We start from the raw sequence: 26165 nt of genomic DNA, 5'->3' as shown, positions 1-26165 counted from the left end.
CCAGATGATTTTTCCCCTGTGGTCATACGTCCCTCGAACCCACAACATGGCAAACAAATCAAAAAAGGAAAAGGGCATGAACCAAAAGAATCTCAGGTGTCATGAACTCCCGTATACCAAATCATCTTCCTGGCCCAATCCCTTATTTTTCTGCCCACCCACCCCACAGTTACAATTCCACCAGAAGGAGGATGGATTGTTGAAGGATTCTGGGAATTGTCGTACTGCACAGGGAATAGGGTTCTCTAGCAACTCTCAGCATCCTTAGCAAACTACAGCTCCCAGGGTTCTGTTCGGGGTAACCACAGATGCTTGAAGTGGTATATGAGCGCTCTAAATGCATGAAGCAGACGTGACCTTAAACTAGGTCAGGCTATTTGCTTTATCGTTGGACTGGTCATGTTGTGTGGATGCCTGATTATCGTCTTCCAAAGCAACTACAGTGGTACCTCGGTTTAAAAACAGCCCTGTTTACGAACTATTCGGTTTACGAACTCCACAAAACCGGACGTAGTGTCCCAGTTTGCAAACTTTACCTTGCTCTAAGAACAGAATCCAAACGGTGGAAGGGCACTGGCAGCGGGAGGCCACATTAGGGAAAGCACGTCTTAGTTTAACAATAGCTTTGGTTTAAGAACGGACTTCCGGAATGGATTAAGTTTGTAAACCGAGGTACCATTGTACTCTATTCCCAACTTTAAAATGGTAAGCGTAATGCTAATGGTCAACAAAAGAGGTTCAAAGACTCTTGAAAGGCAAATCTATAAAAAAAAAAGTAGTATAAACACCGACAACTGGGAAACACTGGCCTGCGAGTGCTCCAGTTGGAGAACAGCCTTTACCAAATGGACTTTGAAGACGCTCAAACTCAGGACGAAAGGGAGAAACGTGCTGAGAAGTCACGCTTGGCAAATGCACACTGTGATCAACTCCCACCCGGAAACCTATGTCCCTGCTGTGGAAGGACGTGTGGATCCAGAACTGGCCTCCACAGTCACTTATGGACTCACTGTTAAGACCATGTTCATGGAAGACAATCTTACTCAGCTACGAGTGATCACTAAAGAAGAAGAAGAAGAAGAAGAAGAAGAAGAAGAAGAAGAAGACTATCGCAAGCAGGCAATGAAGAGCTGGAAGAAGAAAAGTGAGTGAACTGTGCCAAGCACGGAAACCTAGCATGTGCCAGAGGCGAAAGGTCCTCTCAGCCATGCCCTTACTAGCTCTCTCCATCCCTCTCCTACCAACTTGCTCCAGTCCCAGCTAGAGTTAAAAACTCAGATATAGAATCTAATCGCCAAATGGCACTTTAACCTGAATTGCGGTTGCCACCATGGAATATCCAGGTGCTTTTTTCACAATGGGAATTGTTATTGTTATTATTACTTTCATGTCTATACCGCTTTATATTTTAAAGAACAAATCTCAAAGCGGGTTAAAGTAAAGGTAAAGGTACCCCTGCCCGTACGGGCCAGTCTTGCCAGACTCTGGGGTTGTGCGCCCATCTCACTCAAGAGGCCAGGGGCCAGCGCTGTCCAGAGACACTTCCGGGTCACGTGGCCAGCGTGACATCGCTGCTCTGGCGAGCCAGAGCCGCACACGGAAACGCCGTTTACCTTCCCGCTGGTAAAGGTAAAGGTAAAGGTACCCCTGCCCGTACGGGCCAGTCTTGACAGACTCTGGGGTTGTGCGCCCATCTCACTCAAGAGGCCAAGGGCCAGCGCTGTCCGGAGACACTTCCGGGTCACGTGGCCAGCGTGACATCGCTGCTCTGGCGAGCCAGAGCCGCACACGGAAACGCCGTTTACCTTCCCGCTGGTAAGCGGTCCCTATTTATCTACTTGCACCCGGAGGTGCTTTCAAACTGCTAGGTTGGCAGGCGCTGGGACCGAGCAGCGGGAGCGCACCCCGCCGCAGGGATTCGAACCGCCGACCTTTCGATCGGCAAGTCCTAGGCGCTGAGGCTTTAACCCACAGCGCCACCTGTGTCCCTTCAAAGCGGGTTACAATACCTTTAAACATCAAACGATCCAGAATTAAACCAATTCAAGCTTCAAGGAAAATATTTCAGATCCTACTCTTCCAAGTAACGTTTTGCTTTCCCCAGTTGCCAACCTGGCATCCATAGATGGTCGCAAAGCACACCAGGCTAATTTCTAACACGGGGCCTAGCACACTAGTAGTACCGTATTTTTCGCACCATAGGGTGCACCGGACCATAGGGCGCACCCAGTTTTTAGGGGGGGAAATCAAGGAAAAAAATATTTTTCCCCCCTAGCCCCAAAGAGCAACGTACAGGCTGCACACAACCTCTCCCTGCCGGAGGGGTTGCGCGCAGCTATGGAAGAAGGCAAGGCATCGAGCGGGATGGATCCCGCTCGCTGTTTTGGCTTCCCCTTTAGCCCCATGCAGCCTCTCCTTGCCGGGAGACACCGTGCAGGGCTAAAGAAGCCATAGCCCCGTGCAGCCTCTCCCTGCCTTAGGGGTTGCGCGCGGCTATGGCACAAGCCTGCATTCGCTCCATAGGAGGCACACACATTTCCCCTCAATTTTTGGAGGGGAAAAACTGTGTCCAATAGAGCGAAAAATACGGTAATTGCTGCAGGCTAGTAACCTCTGGGGGCTTATTTACAAGGCTGGTCTAGTCCAGCTGACAGCAGCTGCCTGGATATCAGGCAAGAAATCTCTCCTGGCACCTGCTAACCTCAGGTGTGCAGGATTTAACCTGGAACCTTCTTCAGGCAAATCATGGGTTCTATACATAGCTGTCAACCTTCCCTTTTTTTTGCGGGAAATTCCCTTATTCCAGTGCCGTTTCCCACTGCTTCCCACTGCTATCCTGGATTGTTAGATATCCCGCATACTGTCCTCAGGACAGGTGAGGCTGCTGATCCCTTATTTTCAAATCTGAAAGTTGACAACTATGGTTCTATCACAGAGGAAATGGTCTATCCACCTGTCAATTTTTATTAAAAATCCTGGCTTAGAGCGCACACAGAAAGCGATCACAACACTGGTAACTGGCTGAAGATACCAGAAGATACCAGACAACTGGGAGACGATACTCTGATGAAGAGGTTAAAGCCCAGCCTCAAAAGCTTCTGCAGCTCCATCTCACAGATGTTTCCAAAAGAGTTAAGCAATTGCATTCTTTCCCTCTGGAGCTGATGCCAAGTGAAAGTTTTTTCAACTGATCCCGGTTTGGGAGGCAGGGATGGAAAGCGAGAGTGCTGTTGTTGCCAATTTAGGGGGATCCAGAGGGAATTCCCCACTGAAGCCAACAAAATCCACTGTTTGGCTTTGCTCAAGGCCAGGATGCAAACATTTTTTCATGTGCCAAATGTCCAAAAAACTCCAAGAGACGGAGGGTGAAATCTAAAGCATGCTCTTCCACGAGAGTCTCAGGGAAAGAACTTTGCTTTCATATCCTGCATTTCATATCCTCAGAGTGACCTACATTAACTCACTGTCCAAATACAAACCGCCACAGACATTGGTGAGGGGGCAGGATAACTCCCTCAAGTCACACACACACACACACACACACACACACACACACACACACCCCACCATGAGGATTCAAACTGCCTTAGTATCCCCTCCTCCCTCCCATTTCCTTTTCCTTGTGTGTTGTGTCCTTTTAGATCAGCAGTTCTCAACCTGTGGGTCCCTAGATGTTGTTGGACTACAACTCCCATCATCCCTGAGCTCCGACCTTGCAAGGTAGGGATGATGGGAGTTGTAGTCCAACATCATCTGGGTACCCACAGGTTGAGAACCAATGTTTTAGATCGTGAGGCTGAGGGCAGGGACCGTCTTAGGACAGAAGTTTGCAAGCTACTACTACTACTTACTGGCTACAAATGCTGCAAATTAATAAATGAACCGAGTTACAAATTCTGCAAATAAATATGCAAGTTATAAATGCCGCAAATAAATAAACGAGCAAGTTGCTCACAGCAACCCTGTGAAGTACCAGACTTTTCCGTGTATAAGACTAGGTTTTTTTCTTTAAAAATTATGCTAAGAAGTTTGGGTGGTCTTATACATGGATTTTGCATAGGGTGCACGTTTGATTGGTTGCTGCCACGGTTGTCAGTGGCTATTGGGCGTGTTATTTGTTGCTGTGTCAATGGGGGGTGTTGATTGGCTGACACTGCGGTAATTGAGCAGGTGATTGGCAGCTTCTGTCGGTGAGGGAACAGACGAGAGGCGGATGTTGCGACGCGTCGGGGCGGGCAATTTTTGGCAATCCCCCCTGAGCAATCCTCCGCAAAAAAAAGAGCAATCTGGGCAATCCTCCCCCAAAAAAGTTCAACAACTCTGTGCCATCTCCCCCCATTTTCCTACATTTGGGTCCCCAAAAATAGGGGGCGTCTTATACATGGGGGGCGTCTTATACACAGAAAAGTACGGTAGGTTAGGCTGAGTGCTAGCAATAGGCCTCAGGGTCACCCCTTGAGTTTCACAGATGAATGGAAGTCCCAACCTGGGTCTTCTCAGTCCTAGTCCAACATTTTAACCACTATACCACACTGCCTCTCCAAAATGAGGCTGCAAGAGAGTGCAATAACCATAAATTTCATTAAGGAGTGCATTAATTTCATTGTACACAGGTTGTACATTGACAATAATGGTATTATTATTATTATGGCGGACTTTCAGGAGTGGACGGTGCTCCATGAAGTCAGGATTGGCTCATGGTGGGAAGGAAGAATGTTGCTAAGGGCCCCACAAAATTCTGCCCATAGAGCACGCCCAAAAAGGATATCATAGCCGAAACGGATCACATCGTTCAGTCTTAGCGTGATGTACTTCTGGTCTGGAATCCGCACATCATTCACAAAAGTCTGTGGAGAAGAAGGGCAAAAAGTCACTTAAAAGACTGTTGTTGTTGTTGTTGTTGTTGTTAAAATTTGTATGCCACCCTTCATCACAGGGCGGTTCACAACAGAAAAATACAAAATGAGAATACAAAATACATAAAACAAAACCAATAACAATAACCTCCCTCCCACAAACATACCATTTGTGGGCCTGAATATAAGTCTCACTCCCCCCCCCCCCCAAATTCCAACAATGAAAAGTTAAAAGTGCGGCTTAAATTCATGACCTTACAAAAAATGGCTTTTACGATATTGCTGCTGAAACAGACCTACGGTAAAACAAAACGGGTGTGAGTGCCTGCAGAATTTTAAGGGAGAGTCTTATATTCAGGTGTGGCTTATATCCGGGCCAATACGGTATTTAAAAATCCATAGAATGCTAATGAGTTGAATGCGTGGGGGCAGACAAATGTTTTCACCTAGCATCTAAATATATGCAAGGAAGGTGCCAGGCAAGCCTCTTTGGAGAGATCATTCCACAAACGGGGGGGGGGGGGGCCACTGCAGGAAAAGGCCCTTTCTCATGTTGCCCTCCTCCAGGGTTTGGGTCGGTTCAATTGCGGAGAGGTGGTCCTTTGGGTATTGCCGTCCTGAGCCATTTAAGACTTTATAGGTCAACAGCAGCCTTTTGGATTGGGCCTGGAAATTAACTGGCAGCCAACGAGGCATCCTTCAGATGTTATGGACTACAAATCCCATCATCCCTGACTACTGGTTGTGCTGGCTGGAACTGAACAACACCAAGCTAACCGAACACCACACTGACTAACCCTGCCCAGGCAATGCGACAGACACCCTTTACTGCAATTGCTGCAATGACTGACACACACACACACACACACACACACACACACACACTTTATCCGCCTTGAGAAAGATTCAGAGAGATGCAATTGGTTTCTGCCGTATTTATTGAACAACCCATGTGCAGAGAGGCCTTCGGACTATTCACCCAAGCAGAGTACGAATTCTACACATCTGCAGGCAGCCCATGGAATCTCAAAGTGGTTTCGCCTTCCTTGGCATCACAGCAAGGAAGAGACTCTGAAATTTGATAAGCAGGCGATGCTAGAGAGCAGCCGCCGTCTAGTAAATGTGTTTGCTCTGAACTTAAAGCGCTGTGGGAACCACTGCTTGAGGCTTCGTTTGGCTGCCGGCTGGGCTTTCTGCCTTTGGCTCGGAGGGGCTCAGAAGCTGAACCTACCTGTGCTCTGAAAATCCCTTATTTTCAAGGCTGCTGGTCCCTTATTTTCAAATCTGTAAATTGACAGCTATGAGCATAGCTCAGTCGGTAGAGCATGAGACTCTTAATCTCAGGTCATGAGTTCGAGCCTCACGTTGGGTGAAAGATTCCTGGATTTCAGGGGGTTGGACTAGATGATCCTACAATTCTATGATTCTATCTGCACTGCATACAGATGGTTTCAGGTTCGATCCCAGCCACAGCTGTCAACGTTTCCCTTTTTTAAGGGAAATTCCCTTATTCCAAATAGGATTCCTTGCAAGAAAAGGGAAAAGTTGACAGCTATGATCCCAGCCATCTCCAGGTAGCGACTGGAGTGTCACCTGCCTGGAGAGCAGCTGCCAGTCAGTGTGGACAACACTGAGCTAGGTTGCTATGTTCCTAAAATGACAAGAGTACAACAATGCAGGCAGCACTGCAAGCATCTTGAGATCTAGGAGCCAAGGATGTCAGGATGGGCAATGACTTCCCTGCCATTGAAAGAGGAGGGTCCCCTTGCAACTGTAGCCCCATCCAATGAGGTGCCCTCAAGCCATCTCACTGTGCAAATTCAACCATCGGCACTGGTCTAACCGTGGTCCCTGCCCGCTGTGTGGACCAGAATGAAACCACACAGACCGAATTCTGGGGACCAGACATGCAGCTCTGTTTTGTATCCTCGACACAGCCCTTTCCAATTAGGCCAGCCAAATGGATCTGCCGCTAGCCAAGGCCAACTAATAGGAGCAAGCCTGGCAACCGCCGAGGGTGCCAAATTCCCAGGGGTATCTAAGCTCCGTTGTGCAAATGTCTTGTAGAGAGAAAGTCATGGCCTGCACTTTTGAAGGACAAGCACAGAGGAAGCTGGGCAGTTCCTTGGGCTGGATAAGATCTTCCTCCTCTGCTTTGCATAGCTTGTAAAAGCTTGCGGAATTCAGATTTTCTTTCCCTTGCCATTTTCACGCAGCGGCAGCTTGTGGCTGCTGGATTAGTTGGGGGTGCAAAGAGGGCACAGAGACAAGTCTGAGTTCCTCTGCTTTTGTCTCCCATCCCAAGGGCCAGAAAGAGAAGCCTAGGGAGCCACATTTGACCCCTGAGGTTTTTCACCCAAGGCACTACTGGAGGTCTGCTGCAAAGACAGCATCCCAGTGCCTGCCCTGAGCTTAAACTACAAAGCCGCTCTGCTCGTTCAAGGGTGTGCACGTGCAAAGAAACAAATGCCTTCTCTCCACCCTTAAAATGCAAATACGTTGCAAACATGTGCTGTCACGCTGAAAAAGCCAACAGCACAGATGTAAAACAGTGGGGCTCACACAAGGTTAAGAAGGGGGTTTGGGGAGCCAAAAGAGAGAGCTCTGTGCACCAGGACATGTCTGAAATCATTTAAAATCATTTCACTATGCGCCTTGTGCAAGGTACATCTTTTATGCAAGCTAAGGCCTCTTGCAGACATCAGTAACTCTGTTGGGTGGGTCCCTTACCTACAGCAAGGAGATCTCATGGGCTCAAACACTCTGTCCTGCTTCCTTCCTCTTTTTCTACTTTCTACCCCATCCCCTTTCATTCTTGAAGCTAACCATGGTGCAGCGTGGTTTTGCTATAACCACAGTTGTGCTCCCAATCTCAATTTGAAACAATGCTTCAGAAGTGGATTTCTGCTTTAGAAGTGTTAGGCCAGGGTTTCCCAAACTTGGGGCTCCAGCTGTTATTGGACTACAACTCCCATCATTCCTGACTGCAGGTCCTGCCAGCTAGGGATGATGGGAGTTGTAGTCCAAAAAAAAAAAAAAGCTGGAGACCCAAGTTTAAGAGCTGCCATATTCATCTGGCCCCAGCAACAAGGTCTACCCCAGGGATGGGGAACTTCTAGCCTTCCAGATGTTGTTGGACCCCAACCGATTATGGGAGATGGTGTTGATGTCCAGATCTGTACATGCAGTAGAATACAGGGGCAGAGTAGCTGGGAAATTGTCAGTCTGGGAGATAGTCATGCATGAGTCAGTGGTTCTGCATGTATCTCTCTATATGAAATACTTGTATTTCCAGTAGACAGTCACATTGACTGAGAATTCCTCTTCCTTACAGGATCTGTAAAGTCACATTCCTTCTCAGCAAGAAGCTCAGCCCTCAGTTCTTTCATTTCATGCCATTGAAAACTTTTCAAAGCTCATTTCTCCGAAAAGCTTTTTTTAAAAAATGTGTTTATTTAGCTTTCAAAAGTTTATATACTTTACCACCAACAATACCTCTGATTTATCCATGGTTTCTCTGAAAAGTTGTCTTCTTTTATTTCAGAGGTCAGGTCTTATTTCTTTAGCGATAAAAACTTCCAAATGTTTTCTGATGGAATTACTCCCTTTCTAACAGCCCCAAAGTTTAATGTTTAAATGCAGCTGTTTATTTTTTTGCAGGCAAACTCCGGCCCTCCAGATGTTTGGGACTACAGTTCCCATCATCCCCGACCACTGGTCCTGTTAGCTAGGGATGATGGGAATTGTAGTCCCAAACATCTGGAGGGCCGGAGTTTGCCTATGCCTGTTTTATTGCTTACCAGCAGGCACAGATACTCTATAGAAAACTATGCACATAGAAAGGAATAAGCAGTATTCAACAAACCTATTTTGCTACTATTAGGGCTTGTGCAATGGTATTTGCTCCAGAGGATTGTGAGTAAACCTAGGACATATTTAGGCTGCATACAAGGGGAACAGAGGGAGGGCATCGCATCGCACATGGAGAAATCCTTTTGCCAGCAGAACATTCACCTTAGCAGCACATTGAATGCAACCCAAAACTTTCTACTAAAATTACAAATGAAGCTGCTGGTAAGGCCAAATATCTTAATACAAGGCGAGTCGTAATACGGATAGATAGAATTTAATTTGGACAACAGAAATATCTGAAATACGTCAATTGGGAAGATAAGAAGAAGAGCTCTGCTGGATCAGTTGAAGGGCAGTATCCTGTTTTCACTGTGGTCAACCAGATGCCTATAAGAAGCCTGCATGCAAATGGTCCTTGGACCTGATCCAGCAAGTTCTGTTCTACAGCAGAAGACGCAACTCGGAAGTCTTGTTTCAATCCACGAGAAAGCAGAACAACCCTTGCCAGCATTGCTACCAGTCAAAATGTCTTTCAGGCCTTTGCGGACCTTCCATAACAGGAGGAGGAAGAGGAGGAGAAAAACTGAACGTCTGGCAGATCTAGCCAAACACTCTGAAGCATCTATGGAGGTACAGCTGGGGCTGGCCTATCCATTATACCCAGGGGTTCCACCAACATACTTTGGCCACCTCATGAGAAGACAAGACTCCCTGGAAAAGTCCCTGATGTTGGGAAAGATTGAGGGCACAAGGAGAAGAGGACGAGATGGTTGGACAGTGTTCTCAAAGCTACCAGCATGAGTTTGACCAAGCTGCGGGAGGCAGTGGAGGACAGGAGCGCCTGGCGTGCTCTGGTCCATGGGGTCACGAAGAGTCAGACACGACTAAACGACTAAACAACAACAATATCCTTCCATGATTAGCATCAACCCTACTGACTTCGCGTTGAGATGCTTCAATCGCCTTCAGCACATAGATCTTTGGAGCGCTCCTAGCAAAGCAAAATGGAAACGCACAGCCAAACACCAGCAGGAATGAAGCCGTCCCATCCAGCAGCCGACTTCCTTACTTACCCCATTTAAGCTTCCCAAATCCTTCACCCAGTGCTCATCTTTCTCCTTGTCGTAGTTGATGACGGCATGTTGCTTATCCACACTGCGAGACTGGGGGGAAGGAAGGCAGAGTTTTGTTTTAATTTTTAATTTTTTAATTTTTTACCAACAACCAAAACACAAACAGTGAAACACCCCAGGTGTCTGATACATTGGGTATACATAATCAATAACAACATATTCAAATCAACCATATGTACAATTCTATATACCTTTAACACTCCTCCCTCCACAAGGTTTATTTAACTTTTAACATTTTAATTGCCCCAAATTGTTCAAACCTACCCAAATAATTCAGTATCTTCTCAAACCAATCCTCCTCCTTCTCACTGACCTTAAACCCTTTCATTTTATGTATCTTCACAGTTAGATATTTTAAGATTATAATGTTTTTCCATTTTTTCCTCCATTGGTTCACCCCTAGCTCTTCTGTAGTTTTCCAATTACTCGCTATAACCTGTCTGGCTGCAATTACCCATTTACATTCCTCTTTTGTTTCTAACTCGGTGCTATTCAGGCTAATAAGAACCATGAATTTAGATATTTCCACCTTCCTACCCACAATTCCCAGTATTTCTATACCAATCTGTTTCTGGAATTCATTAACTAACAGACAATCCCACCACATATGACTGCACGTTCCCATCCCTCCACATTTCCTCCAAGAAGGCAGAGTTATACATATCAGTTCTGCAAGACAAGAGATTGGTCTAACAGCTGCAGCAATGTGGCAGGAGAGACTTCTTCAACATAAGAGGGAAATGTACCTACTGAGTCAGTAAACTGACCTATATTTATCATAATTTAGGAGCAGTGCCCTTTGTTCCAAGGGCATCCAAGGCAACATACAACATGACCTGCTTGGATGTGTGCCTAGCCCTGGCACCTGTTCCAGTGTGACGGCATAGGTCTTACCAGTGTTTCTCAAACTTGGGTTCCCCCGGCTGTTGTTGGGACTACAACTCCCATCATCCCTGACCGCTGGTCCTGCTAGCTAAAGATGATGGGAGTTGTAGTCCAACAGCAGCCAGGGAACCCAAGAAAAGCAGATGAGATAGTAAACAGTTGTTCAGGGACTGGTGACTTCAAGGCTAGATTATTGCAATATGCTTTGTGTTGGGCTCAACCCAGAGGCTGGAGTTAGTGCAATTAAGGCTCCCCCTACATGCTGCTGATAGGAGGGAGACCCTGGCAGAAATCTGCACCGGTAGTCCATTTGCTACCAAGGCAAGTTCAAAGTGTATCAGGATATAAAGCTGTTTACAGTTTGGGGCCAGTTTAGTGGCTGGATTTCTTTACCCAATATATGCCCACTAGACTGCTTCGATCTGCAGAACTGGCACTGTTACAAGTGCTGCATAATATTATTCCACACTTGTAAGACATCAATCTTTTAATGTGGCAGCACTTAAAACCTTGGAACTCCCTGCCAATTGATACTAGGCAGGAACCTTCCCTGTGCTCTTTTCAATGCCTACTTCAAACATTTTCGTTTAAGCAAGCCTATCTGAACAAGTAGAAGTTGTATGTGTTTTCTTTCTTTTTCCCTACTATAGATTTTAATCATTTTTGGAATGTTATCACCAAATACCTGTTTTTAACTGTTTATCAATAATTTTAACGTTTTGTTTTATATATTTATAAACCACTTACAGGTTTTTCTTACAATCAAGTGGTATATAAATTTTGGTAAATAAAGTTTAAAAGAAATAAACCTGAACTGTAATTGATTATGTAATCATTACATTATTCCAGACAGTTCATTCCAATGCAAAAGCCATTCATTTTAATGCATAGGAGATGCAATACAAATGAGGGGGCGGAGGGGGGTACATCATCAATTGCATATCATTTTCAGACTGGAAAACAACAGCAGCAAATGCCAATCATATTCGCTGGATCCATTCTGGACAAAGGGCAAACAAGAGAGAACAGGTAATTTCTGCTCCCGTTGACAACATCCCTAGTCCACAGTTTTAACACCTCATCTGCATCTGTCTAAGAACAAGGCTACACCAAAACAAAACAAATGTCAAAAAGCAGAGCCATGTTACTTAATTGTGTGTTTTAGTGGGACTTCACACTTCACAGCACATAGCAGCCCCCTCGATGCACACAAAGGACTTTGTATAAATTCCTAACATGAGAACTTGCAGCTTCTAATTTGCGCAGGGTAAACATTGACACAATCTGCACCCTGCCGACCCTCTCTAAATAAATGGACAGAAACAGGAAGTTAGTCAAAGCCGCCGTGCATGTTTTCTTCTAATAGGGCACTCCTTGAATGTGCAATTAAAGCTTCGCAGGTGCTGAGCAAGTGTTTCTATTTCCCTGCCGCGACCCAGAAGCAGGACCAAGGCCACCACCCTGCAAACTGGCAGGATGGGGAAAAAAGGATGCAAGGAAGGTTTGTTAGGAATGCAAGAGCCCTGAATACAGGAACATAAGAAGTGCCTGCTGGATCAGGCCAATGGCCCATCTGGTCTGCCAGGATCCTGTTCTCACAACAGCCAAGGAGGTGCCTGTGAAAAGCCTGCAAGGTAGACACAACCGCACTCTCTCCACTTGCAATTCCCAGAAACTGGTATTTGGAGCCACAATGCCTCCGACAGAAGTCGTTAAGTGATGGAGAGCTCCTTTCAATAGTAATAATAATAATAGCTTATTATTTATACCCCGCCCATCTGACTGGGTCTCCCCAGCCACTCTGGGCGGCTTCCAACCAAATATCAAAAACAATACAGCGCCAGACATTAAAAACTTCCCTAAACAGGGCCACCTTCAGGTGTCTTTTAAAAGTAAAATAGTCGTTTATTGCCCTGACATCTGCTGGGAGGGCGTTCCACAGGGAAGGTGCCACTACCGAAAAGGCCCTCTGCCTGGTTCCCCGTAACCTCACTTCTCGCAGCGGGGGAACCGCCAGAAGGCCCTCGGAGCTGGATCTCAGTTCCGGGCAGAACGATGGGGGTGGAGACGCTCCTTCATGGATACAGGACCATTATGGGGCACTGTCTGCCCTGTAGCCTAGCTATCTGTCTCATCCAGCATGCTGCTACAGTGGCATGGGGCAGGGAAGCACAGGTGTAGGTGCCAACTGTGTCCCTCCAGGCCCCGATTTGGCCAGCATTAGAAATTAGCTAGGTGCCAGGCACGTTTTGTGACAGGCACAGGTCCAACTGCGACCAAGTGGAGATCTCTGGATGCCAGGCTGGCAACTGGGGAAAACAAAAGTCACCAAGAGGAGGATCTGAATTATTTTCCTTGAAGTTTGAATTTGTTTTATTCTGGACTGTTCTATTTGATGTTTTAATGTGTTGTCAACCGCTTTGACAGTGGTTTTCAACCAGTGTGCCGTGCCACCCTGGACTGCCTTGAATGATGGTCAGGGGCACCGCGGGCAACGCTGGCCTCTGTCCCTCTTTCCTTCCCTCCCTCCTCTGATGCCCTCTCACATCTCTGCCACCCAAAGGCTTGCACAGCTGTTTGTTGCAGCAGCCCTGGCTACAAGCTCCCCAGGTGAATGGTCCTGTGGGGCTGGCTGGGGGGTGCTTCCCAGGCCCCTGTGGGGCAGTGTGAGAAGGCACCTCTCTTTGGGGGAAGGGGGGTGCAGCTCAGATGACTCCCAAGGGAGGGTGTTCGAAAAGGGGTGAGGGGCTGCCAGCTCTGCAGGCAAGGGGTGACCTATAAGTTGGTGCCTATGGTGGTAGCAAACTCCACAGTTTAACTATGCGCTGTGTGAAGAAGCCGTTCCTCACCTGTCCTGAACCTCCCGCCACAACAAACAATACGAGCGACACGAAGACCAGTATACTAGATAGCACTGCAATTCTTATTGCATGATATACATGATTTAGTACAACAAAAACACAATGTGTACACTTGTAAATATCCTCATGACTACTGCTCCATGTGCATTTTTCTAATGCTTGTGCTGAAGAAGGTTCCAGCGAAACAGTCAGATTATCCGGGATCACTGTCCTACGTTGTTATTCACTTACTACTTCAGCACCATGAACGCCTAAAAAAAGTTTTACCGTTTAGCCCACAGGATAGCATCTATTATTTTGTTTCAACCATAGACTACTTATACTTCTATGGACTTTCAAAGATTGACAGACGTGTGTTCATTTATTTCAAATATATTAGAGAATTTACAAATGTACGCATTGTATCTAGTATACTGGTCTTCGTGTTAATTGTATTGCTTGTTGCGTCAAGTTTGCAACACAGGAGTTTGTTGTTCTGAACCTCCCGCCATTCAGTTTCACCGGACGGCTGAGAGCTGTAGAATTACGAGAGAGGGAGAGGAACGCCCCTCTGTCCTCTTTCTCTACACACATTTTACACCCTTCTGTAATTGTCGTGAGTTATCTTCACCATCAAAAGAAAGCTACTATCAGCTGAAAAAACTACACCTTGAAGGCAGAAAGTGTGCATTATGGACAGTGGGTGTCAAAACCCTACGATGTTTCCTGAAGGAGAAGCTGAGGGGAACGTGCTGACATGAATGAATATGATTTTACACTGACTCGTAGCCTTGGTTTCTTGTGCAATTCATAGAAACGGAAGGAGCTGCCTTAGACCAGGAAATACTATTTGTCCTCCAGGCCAGGATCCCTCAGTATTGAGTCCTGGTTCTCAAAGGTCACAGGGAGATGTCTTTCACATGCTCCACGGTCCTTCAACTGGGGACTTACTTCTGAGTAGGCCTGGTTAGGACTGTGCTGTCAGAGCACTAACACTTGACAAAATATATAAAAGCAAATACAAAGCTATCATTTCAAGCCAGCTGGCGCTTCTCAAGAAGGCGCTGCAGTCATTGAGAAATGGATGTGGCATTTGATGAATTGCATCCCCTCCAAATCTACTGCTTAAAGGGTAAGTTATCTATATTTCATTGGGCAATTAATTGCATGGTATGCGCTATTCCAAACATAAACAAGGAAGCAAAGCAAGGAGGTGGATGTAGCTTCTCAAATTGCTGCAACCTGCCTTGAAACTTTAGAGCGAGAATGACAGGTAATAATTTGAAATAAATAATTTTTTTTACGTACAATGGCACAGGTCATTTTTCTGGATGAAAAGTGGGGGGGCACACAGTTCCCTCATGCTCAAAAAAATATACATATATGCAGACATATTTCTCTATCAGTCAACAGGTTGCCCACTGCAAAAAGTCCAACTTATATCACTCCTTTCCCCCCCTTCGTGCCGTCAATCATGGCTCACGGATAGGATAAGGGCTTTGGGGGCAATTTTATTAATTTATTCATTTCATGCCATGTCATTTCTATCCCACCTTTTACTCCAAGGAGTTCAAGGTGGTTCACACGGTTTGCCTTCCACCTCCTCATTTAATCCTCCACAACAACCCTGAGAGGTTGGTTAGGCTGAGAGGCAGTGACTGCCCCAAGGTCACTCAACGCGCACCATGGCCGAGGGACACGGGTGGTGCTTTGGGTTAAACTACAGAGCCTAGGACTTGCCGATCAGAAGGTCGGCGGTTCGAATCCCCGCGACGGGGTGAGCTTCCGTTGCTCGGTCCCTGCTCCTGCCAACCTAGCAGTTCAAAAGCACGTCAAAGTGCAAGTAGATAAATAGGTACCGCTCTGGCAGGAATGTAAATGGCGTTTCCGTGCGCTGCTCTGGTTCGCCAGAAGCGGCTTAGTCATGCTGGCCACATGACCCGGAAGCTGTACGCTGGCTCCCTCGGCCAGTAAAGTGAGATGAGTGCCGCAACCCCAAAGTTGGTCACGACTGGACCTAATGGTCAAGGGTCCCTTTACCTTTACCTTCCAGTCTGACACCCTAACCCAGGGTTTCCCAACCTTGGGTCTCCAGCTGTTTTCATACTACAATTCCTATCATACCTGATCACTGGTCCTGTTAACTAAGGATGATGGGAGTTGTAGTCCAAAAACAGCTGAAGACCCAAGTTTGGGAAACCCTGCCCTAACCAATGATCTTGGAATGCTCCACACCTGTCAGCTGCAGCACAGGTGGCATCAAAGCATCCTAGTGCATTTGGGTAATTTTAATCTTTGGAATCTTTTAATCTTTAATCTCCGGGGGAAGAGCTTCTGCTTAGCATTCTATGCAAAAGGTGCCAGGTTCAGTTTCGCCAGGTAGGGCTGGGAAATATTCCTTGCCTGGAACTCTGGAGAGCCGCTGCCAGTCAGTGCAGACAAACTAACCTAGATGGACAAAGTATGAGGACACAGTATAAAGTCCTTACTCGAATACATCAAAATATTCCTATCCTGCCTTTGGAACAACAGCAAAATCTCCAAGGCACCTCGCCAATTTCAAAATCCAAATAGCCATTAAAACAAATTTGCAAAATGAAAACACAAAAACAGACGCAGGACATAAAACAACCCATTTGTTAAGCGGCTTCTAACATGCATCTAACCTTCAATTCCTCTTGTAGCATACAAACTTTACACACACACATTTTGGCCGTCATTATACTCTTGTTAACTGGATCCCTAATAAATGCAAGACATGCAGCTCCAGTCCTGTGCAGTTCCATTTGTTTCAATGAGGCTTACTCCCTAGTAAGCCTGTTTAGGGTTGCCGCCTACTGCACCTACAGACAATTTGAGGGAGACCTGCCTATCCCCTCCACAGAACTTCTGGCACCCACGACTTGATCTTTTGGTGCAAGCACACAAGCCCGGAACACTGAGTGGACATGTGCGATCTCTGCAAGTCTGGGAGCATTTCCAGATCTAAATACAACACTCAAAGCAGACACCCCACTGCATTTCGGGCACACAAAGAGTGGCAGAATTCAGCCTGCAACAGGCGCTAAGCACCTAACTTAACTCCCCTCCCCCAGGAAAAGAGTAAATGCATGCTCAGTTTTCCTCTAAATATTCTAATCACAACCTGAAATTCAGCAATACATGCTTCTTAATCCTCACAAATATTTTAAGTATTTCCAAGCCGTAAAGTAGGCACAGAAGGTTTCCTGAAAGATTAAGCTTTTTTCCCCCAACAGCAAAATTTATTTAAATACCCAAGCTTCAAGACTACCACCTTCGCCCAGCTCCATATTGCCCCCAGCGACCTATCTAAATTCATGGGTGAAATCAAAGCAAACAAAGGTTAAGTACAGAATGTGTGCGGAGGAACGATGCTGAGCACCCACTTGCAAATACTTTTTTTATATAGCTACATATGCAGGTTGGGATGCTTGCTTGGATGAATGGAACAGCTATAAAGATGAATGAAGAAGTGCTGAATCGACTGAATGGTGTTAATCCATTCATTCTTATACTGTCCCGTCTTCCAAAGGAGCTCATCAAAGGCCCTTCTTCAACACACAGAGAGAATTTATCCTAACAAACCTATGGGGTACATTGGGCTGAATGACAGCAAGCAGCCCAACATCACATAATAAGCTGAGCATCTGAGAGGGGATTTGAACTTGGCTGCCCCCATTCCAAGTGCAACACTCAAACCACCACATCACGCCAGAAATCACGATTTCTGTACTGTTTCACTGCTGATTCACACAAGGTTTCCCCCAAGGTTTTCTTGCTAGCAGTTTTGATCACTGGGAAAATAATTAGAAGGCACCCCAAGGGTCAGTATACAGCTGTGTTTAGCTGGTGATATATCGAGATGCTGAAAACCAGCTATCGCCCAGCCCCAGTCCTGCTGCACAAAAATCCGTCTGGTTACACTCTCTGCCTTCCCCGCAGCTTCCTTTATTTTGAGCTTCTTATATAGGCACCTAGGGACGCAGGTGCGCTTTGGGTTAAACCACAGAGCCTAGGACTTGCCGATCAGAAGGTCGGCGGTTCAAATCCCCGCGATGGGGTGTGTTCCCGTTGCTCAGTCCCTGCTCCTGCCAACCTAGCAGTTCGAAAGCACGTCAAAGTGCAAGTAGATAAATAGGTACCGCTTCGGCTGGAAGGTAAACAGCGTTTCCTTGCTCTGGTTTGCCAGAAGCAGCTTAGTCATGCTGGCCACATGACCCGGAAGCTGTACGCCGGCTCCCTCGGCCTATAGAGCGAGATGAGCACTGCAACCCCAGAGTCGGTCACGACTGGACCTAATGGTCAGGGGTCCCTTTACCTTTATATAGCACCTGGTTGGCCACATGAGAATTGGATGATATGCCATCGGCCTGATCTAGTTGGTTCTTCCTGGTGCTCAGCATTATTTATCCTAATTTATTAATTATTGTATTTATGAATCAGCCTTCCTCCAACAGAGCCCAGGGGCAGGGTATGAAAAAGGATAAAGAACCAGTGATTTAAACAAATACAGAACTGAAATATTCATAAGAAGAACCGATCTACTTCTGGTTGCCCAGAGATCTACCCATAAATCCTAATCTACCTTTCGCTAATCTAACTCATGAGTTTTACTAAGGTGCCTCAGGCATATTCCTAGTCCATCAGTCTTACTATTTACCCCTTACTGAAATACGGGGATAATGTTTAATCATTTATTTTGTAAGAAAATTTATAAATCTCCAGCTCTCTCTCTCTCTCTCTCTCTCTCTCTCTCTCTCTCTCACACACACACACACACACACACATATCTATATTGTCAGGGAACTGCCATCAGAACGAGAGACGGAGGCAGGGCCACCCAGCGATGCCAGAGAGGGGACGAGCAGGGGGGAAGGATTTCAACGTAACACCCATAGAGAAGAGAGGGAGATGGAAGAATTGGTGACAGGGCTCCAAGACCCTTCCCCCGAAACTAGTGGAGAGAGTGCTGGGACGCCCCTGCCTTCCCCTTACTTGCGCAGACGCGTTCCGCGCAGAGAACATAGGAGGAGACTCGGGGTCAAACAGCTTTTATGCTGGAAGAGGTTCAAGAGACACCCACTCTCGGATTCTGCAAGTGACTAACAGGTCACGGAGGAAAAAAAAAAAAAAATTCTTTCCAGTAGCACCTTAAAGACCAACTAAGTCAGTTCTTGGTATGAGCTTTCGTGTGCATGAAGTGTGCATGCACACGAAAGCTCATACCAAGAACTGACTTAGTTGGTCTTTAAGGTGCTACTGGAAGGAATTTTTTTTTGTTTTGACTATGGCAGACCAACACGGCTACCTATCTGTAACAGGTCACGGAGGGCGAGCTCCAACCCTGGGCATGGTTGGGGCAAGCAAGCTAACTGAACTGAAGTAAGGTTACGCACAAGTAACCCCTAACAACCATTACATATATGTATGTATGTATGTATGTATGTATGTCTCAAGAAAAATCCGTATTTGAAGCACTCACACTACTTCAACAGTAAAGTCAGGACTCTTAGCAAACTAAGTTCCTGAGATCTCCACAACTGTTAAAAATTGTGTACTACAAGTGTTCTAAATGTACAAGGGGTGGGTGTGAGTGTGGGTGTGTCCTTGCTCTTTTTCAGAGATGAAACCCAAGTTGTGCTAATTATGAGAACGGAGGCATAATCACTTACCTGGAGCATCAGCTCACAGTCTTCTCTGCCAACAAAGATCATCTCCCGAGGGAGCCGGTGGCGAATGCCTGCACTGCTCACCAGAAACCATGACGTCACACTCATTTTGGTGTTTGGCACTTCAACTTTTCACCATCCTAGATGAGAGAGAGAAAAAAAAGTTCCAGAAAAAAAAATGTGGACCAACAAAGGCAAACAAACCATGTCAACTGTTAGGAGCACAACAAGCATGACCACTAATTCCTTTACCACAGCATATGAGGGCAGATTTCAAGATCTACTTTGCTTTTTACTAATACGCAAATATCTATCAACTGGAGTCGGAGCTAACAGCATGCATTTAGGATTAAAGCATCCTGAGCCCAGGAATTTGTTCTGGGTACCAAAACTGAACCGAGCTCACAGTCACAAAAACCCGCTCCTGGTTAGATATTTTGATATTGCCATTGTTAAATAACTGGGAGTCAGAAATCCCTGCGGATCTACTTCAAAATCACCCAGAGATGCACCAACAGTACAGATCCTAATGCACCCTTTGCCCACTTCTGGTCCCCCAGGTGCAGGTGTGCAGAGCTGTCGTTTGGAGGTCCAGATGTTCCCCAGCCCCATTCTTTGCTGACCAAAACCAGCTCTCCAGGGTTTCAGACCAGGGAGTTTCCCAACCTGGAAATGCTCGAGAAGGAACCTGGGACTTTCTGTGGGCAAAGCAAATGTTCTACCACTGAGCCAGGGAGCCTCCCAGCTGGTAGTTCACAGAGTTATTATAAAAGGGAAATGGAGAAAATATCGACCCAAAGCCAACCAGGAAGACAAGCAAAGGTTTGCTGAATTTATAAACCACTTCCCACAACAAAAACTCCTGGAAAAACACAGAACAAAAAGATCCACTCACTGGTGATGTCCAATTGCTGAGGAAAACAAAAACAGACTTTGCCTGGCGTTGAAACATGGCAAGGTTGGCACCAGGAGGGCCTCTCCAAGGAGAGTATCAGGGGTGGGCAGAAATGGCGCCTTCTTTCATCACCATCCTCAGAGGTGACACATGAAAAAGGGCTTCTGATGACAATCTCAAAAGCCCAGGAGATTCGGTATGAGCCCAAGCCTGGAATCATGCTTAAAGCACTTGAGCTTGGGTCTCGAATACCTTATAGCAGTAGTTTTCAACCAGTGTGCCTTGAATGATGGTCAGGGGTGCCACGGGCAACGCTGGCCTCTGTCCTCTTTCCTTCCCTCCCTCCTCTGATGCCCTCTCATGTCTCTGCCTCCCAAAGGCTTGCACAGCTGTTTGTTGCATCAGCCCTGGCTACAAGCTCTGCAGGCGAATGGTACCTTCCCAGGCCCCTGTGGGGAATTTGAGGAGGCACCTCTCTTTGGGGCAGGGGGAGCAGGTCAGAGACCAGGGGCAGCAGTTCTGGCTGCCCAGAGGACTCCCAAGGAGAAGAGAGGAGGCCGAGGGAACACTCCCCAAGTGAGGGTGTTCAAAAAGGGGCGAGGGGCTGCTGACTCCACAGGCAAGGAACGACATAACTGGGCTCCTGAGCCCTGCAGGGGTACCACAGAAAAAATATAGTTAGTCAAGGGAGCCATGGACTCAAAAAGGTTGAAAACCTCTGCCTTATAGACTTTTTTTAAAGCAGCTTTTCTCTTGGTCACGCCAAACTTTCAGTGCTAGGAGGATTTACATGTGCAAAGCATTCAAGAAGCTCCACACAAAAGGAGAGAGGCAGGAAAACACAGAATGCTCACAGAATTCCACGCACAACATCCACACACGGAAACAGGCAGAGCAGGTCATACGGAACAAGCCAGTCTATGTCTGGGATAGATTAGAGTTGAGTGCCTTCCTTCCTGGTTACCACCTGTGCCTCACCTGGAAGGCCCACCTGATGCTCTAGGGAAGACCAAAGTACAGAGAGGCGTTTCAAGTTTTGACCTATAACCTGATCCTACACCTTTAACAGCAGACTGACACACAGGAATTCAGCACTCTTCCCACTCCTTATCTCTACACCTGTGGTTAGAGCAAGGATGGAGCACCTGTAATCTCCAGGTGCTGTTGTTGGGCTGCAAGTCCTACCAGCCCCAGCCAGCACAGCCAACAGGTAGGGGTTATGGGAGCTGTAGTCTGATCTCTGGAGGGCCAACCCATCTCATTCTTGGTGAAGACTGTTGGACTGACTGGAGGGAGCTGGGCTCAAACCCCCACTCAGTCATGGAGCTCATTAGGTGACCTGGAGTTGTCACTAGCTCTTAGCCTAACCTATGGCCTGGGGAAAGGCCGTGGCTCAGTGGTTGAGCATCTGCTTTGCATCCGGAAGGTTGAAGGTTCAAACCCTGGCATCTCCAGGTAGGAAACCCCAGAGAGCTGGTGACAGTGTGGGACCAGTGTGGACCAGTGTTCTGACTCACTATAAATCAGCTTCCAATGTTCCAGCTTATAAATGATGGCTCAGCTGGTAGAGCATGAGACTCCTCTTAATCTCCATGTTGGGCAAAAGATTCCTGCATTGCAGAGGGTTGGACTAGATGATCCCCGTGGTCCCTTCAGATTCTATGACTGGGGGAAGAGAGACCCTATGTACTGCACTTGGGGTGCAGAGTTCAAGGCTTAAAATAAACCCCATTTGTTTATTTCAAAGCACTTACAAACTGCGGAATATTCAAAACCTCTAAGTACACACAAAACGCCAAACATACAAAATCAATTTCTAAAGCGTCATAAAAACAGAGATGAAAGACAGACATCTGGTCCAATCTTATGGGTCAGGGAAAAGCAAACATATATTTTATGTGCAAGACGTCCAAAGCAATTGACGGGTGATGCTTATTTCAAAAGGTAATAAATAGATGTTTCTGTGTGTTAGGCTGCTGTGAAAGTGGGGGGCGGGGAAATAAGTGTCAAGGCTATTATGTTCCAACTTCCTAGTTTTTATAAATCCCCCCTGTAAGAGTTGGGGCAGGAAATTTAACATATCAAGGGAAAAGGCTGCCTCACCACTGAGCTGATAGAGGAAGGAAGGTTCTCCAGCATGGAAGATTTCACTTGTAAATTTGCTCCCTTTGCGCCTCACTTAATTCAAAGCAGCTCCCCTCCCATGCCTCCATCCGCATACCATGCAATGTCTGATGACTGAAATAAGTACACTTTTGAATAAGTACTCTTGTTCATAGGCTATCCAGCTATTGCTGTCTTAAGGAGATCTATCTGCTAACGTCCCCTCCTGTTAGGTGGATTTACAAGACACTACCTATCAAGGGGGGGACGCAGGTGGCGCTGTGGGTTAAAGCCTCAGCGCCTAGGACTTGCCGATCGAAAGGTCGGCGGTTCGAATCCCTGCGGCGGGGTGCGCTCCCGCTGCTCGGTCCCAGCGCCTGCCAACCTAGCAGTTCGAAAGCACCCCCAGGTGCAAGTAGATAAATAGGGACCGCTTACCAGCGGGAAGGTAAACGGCGTTTCCGTGTGCGGCTCTGGCTCGCCAGAGCAGCGATGTCACGCTGGCCACGTGACCCGGAAGTGTCTCCGGACAGCGCTGGCCCCTGGCCTCTTAAGTGAGATGGGCGCACAACCCCAGAGTCTGTCAAGACTGGCCCGTACGGGCAGGGGTACCTTTACCTTTACCTTTTTACCTATCAAGGGCTGAAGTGAACTAAATTATTGCACCTGCAGAACAGGACTTTCACACCCCAGACTGTTGCAAAATCACAGGGAAACACCAGAGCAAATTTATGGTGCACAAAGGAGAGAGAGAGAGAAGGGGGCCATCCTGTTGCACAAGGACAAATGCTTGCACTGATGCAAGGTTAGCCTTAGCACTACATTTTCACAGAAATGTAGAGTTGGAAGGGACACCTAGCCCAACCCCCTGCAATGCTGGATTTTTCATGCAACTGTAAGTGCTTTGAACATTCACAAAGCACTATGCGAAAGCTAAGTATGAAGCTAAGAAGCTGCCTTATGCCACTGGTCCATCTAACTCACTGCCTAAATTGACTGGCAGGGTCTCTCCTAGCCTCACCTGAAGATGCCAGGGGTGGGTCCTGGGTCCTCCTGCATGCCCTTTCAGGTGCACTGCCCCTGAGCTATATAGCCCTTTCCTGGGAAACTGCTGAAACCCAGGCCTCACACTTTCCTCCTTTCGAGGCTGTTGCATTTTCCCACTCCCTCTTCCAGTGCATGCTAGGAGCTGCAGGGGCATGTTGGCATCTGTTGCTAGGAGGAAGGGAATAAACACTCTGGGCAAGAGCCCCCATTGGCCCACAAAAGCAGACACAAGTCAGAGCAGCGACTGAAGCCTGCAACTCTATTCTCTCTTCCCCCCCCCCCCAACGTTTTTCATTTTTCTTTTGCTCGGCGGCTGTAGCTTTAATCAGCTCGCCCTAACCCTTAGCAGCAGATTCTGCCACAACTAATGCTTATTATGGACATTTTGCCAGCAGGAGGGGAAGATTTAAAGGAAAACACACAAGCCAGGCCCACCATAAGCCACCTGATTTTTTTTTTCGTTTTCTTTTTGTTGCAGGCTTTAAAAAAAGAAGAGGAGGAAGAGGAAGGGGTAAGAAGAGGAAAGGGGTTAAATGAAGCACATGATTGGGGTGGGGGGGGGGAAGCATTACAAGGAGAATGAGAGAAGCCAGCACACATAACAAGCAAGAGGGAGAAAAACCAGCTCCAAAAGATGGTTAGCATTTGGTTGCCTGGTGCCATCAGATGCCAGTTCAACTGGCTGAGCCAGGCGATTTCTCCCAGATCTCGCCACCATTACAAAGCGACTGCCGGCAGCTATCCACACCCAAGGAAAGGATTGGGGGGCGGGGGGGGGGGGGAGAGAATCCGAAGGTGCAACAATAAAGCCGCCAGCCAGCCAGCCAGCCGGATAAATCTGTCTCTATTTCGAGGGGTTGGGGGAACATTCAAACCTCCAGGGGGTTGGGGATAGATAAGTCGACTGGAGGGACCCTTCGTCTCTTTGTTTAGGAAGAAGTCTGGGGCTGCAGCAGGAATCCAAGCTGGCGAGCGGTGTGAATCCCTGGGAAGGGGGGGTCTTATTTTGGTAGGAAACTAGCAGGGAGCAGCAGAATCCGGGAGGAGGAAGAGGAAACCTCCAGCTCTATTGATCCCTCGCCGCCAGTCCCTACCCAATGTGGCCTTCTGCTCTTTTATATACCTCTCTCGCTGTTGAGAGATAAAGGGAACCTCCTACCTGCCACGCTGGATGCACTGACATCCCCACCCCACCCCAAGGCTCCGGGGACCCCATTTGGGAGAGGACTTGGTCACAATCCACCCACAAGCTCCTCGCTTGGCCTCCCCTTCTCTTACCTGGGCTGGGCTCTGTACTTGCGGCACCAGCGGCCATCTCTCAATGACACCTCCCCCATCTGAGATGCTCCCCCTCCTCTGTCCCCATAGATGCACCCGCTCCCATTCAAAATCTGGCCTTAGCAGCAGCAGTAGCAGCAGCAAGCCCACCTCCTTTTGTGTCTGAGAAAGATAGGGAGGGAGGGCCTGGCCAAGCTCCACCAATTCTATACACCCCCCTCAAAATAATAATAATAATAATAATAATAACCACCTTCCAAGAGGTCTGCTCTCCATCCCCACCTTCTCTCCCCAGCCCCGATCCTGCAGCAGAGGGAAGCGCGCCTTTCCCTCCTCCTCCTCCTGTGCAGTCCCCGCATGCCCGGCTCTCCAACCCCGCAGACAGGCAGGCCCTTGACCCGGCCGGGCTGGCACGGCGCATCGCAACGCGGCCAGGTGCTCCCTGCGCCTCCGGAGGCCGCAGGCCAAAGCCCAGCAGACGCGATCAGCTGTTTCCTGTCTGCGGGGCGGACCTGCGCGCCGGCCTGCCCGCCTTCCCCGAGGGTGGGCTCCGCCTGCCCCGACCACCACCGCCACCCCTGACTCGGCGCAGCCTTACCCGGCGTGGCGGCCCCCGGCTCTCCGCCCTCCAGCGCTGCGCCAGGTGCGGGCGCCCGATCCAAGCTCCAGGGCGCACCGTCAGCCTCCCCTAGCCTCTCCGGATCCGGCGCTGCTGGGCTTCTGCCATGGCCGCGCACCGAGGGATCGTCCTTTCTCTCGCCCCGGGGAGGAGGACACAAGGAGCGCCGCCGCCGCCGCCTGCGCTCACTTGCACAGCAGGTTCCAGACGTCAGGAGGCGGCTCTTCGCTTCCCTCGCCCTCCTCCTCCTCCTCTCTCTCCCTTCCCTCCACCCCTCCCGGTACTCCCAGCCCAGCCCTGCCCTTCCCTCTCGGGCTGCCTCCTCCGACAGCCAAGCCGCCAGGTTAGATCAGGTGACGCCGTCGAGGCTTCTCCGTGGCACAAGCGTCGTGCGCGCCCGTGCGCCCTCGGCGGCTTGGCGCGGGTGGCGGCGGCGGCGGCTTCCCCGTCTCTCCCTCTCCCTCCCTTGGCTGGTGAGGAGTTTGGTTGCGACGGCAGGGCGGGCGGAGCGGAGCCGAGCACCCCGGGGGCGGGCTCGGCGAGGAGGAGCACGCGGCCGCCTTGCTTTTGCTTTGAGCCCTAAGCGGCGAGACGGGAAGCTGGGGGGGGGGGGCGGAGAGGTGCCATTTCTTGCTTTCCAGGAGCGCCAACTTGAATAAAATATTATTCTGTCCCCCCTCCCGCGCATAATCAACCACATGTCACCGCACTCCCACACTATTTGAATGGCAATAGGCCTGGCCATTAACTTTGAGGGAGCCCAGCCCCCCAAATATTTTATTGGGTGGGGTGACCTCAGCCCCTAGTCGTTGGCTTCTATCTATTTATCTATCTATCTATCTATCTATCTATCTATCTATCTATCTATCTATCTTCTATCATAGGTGCCAGTGCTCTGGGTACCCACAAAATTCCCCATGAAGGGGCTGGGTACCCACGATCATTGGGTCAAGTTGGCATTCTATCG

At 48.1% G+C, this 26165-nt stretch overlaps 1 protein-coding gene across 12 annotated transcripts in view; it reads right to left on the bottom strand.

Moving 5' to 3' along the window:
- The window catches only part of CEP170B (centrosomal protein 170B), a 92891-nt gene extending 67226 nt beyond the window's left edge, over positions 1-25665 (bottom strand). For 6 of the 12 annotated variants that reach the window (XR_014561952.1, XR_014561953.1, XM_083730918.1 and 3 more), the window contains exons 1-4: positions 25178-25654; positions 19260-19396; positions 9782-9871; positions 4769-4847 (exon numbers count right to left, since the gene is read on the bottom strand). Coding sequence is in view for 10 of the 12 variants with exons in the window: in XM_083730918.1 (XP_083587044.1) it covers positions 4769-4847; positions 9782-9871; positions 19260-19364 (274 nt within the window). In the remaining 2 variants the exon portion in view is untranslated. Of the gene's footprint in view, positions 1-4768; positions 4848-9781; positions 9872-19259; positions 19397-21005; positions 21146-24832; positions 25048-25177 lie in introns of those variants that run through there. The other 6 variants (XM_083730922.1, XM_083730926.1, XM_083730920.1 and 3 more) reach the window with 3 other exon arrangements.
- Between the last annotated feature and the right edge of the window lie 500 nt (positions 25666-26165).

The sequence above is a fragment of the Podarcis gaigeae genome (genome assembly GCF_964106915.1).
Source record: "Podarcis gaigeae genome assembly, chromosome: 1".
Classification (NCBI taxonomy): Eukaryota; Metazoa; Chordata; class Lepidosauria; order Squamata; family Lacertidae; genus Podarcis; species Podarcis gaigeae.
This window is presented reverse-complemented; position numbering and strand designations above follow the sequence as displayed.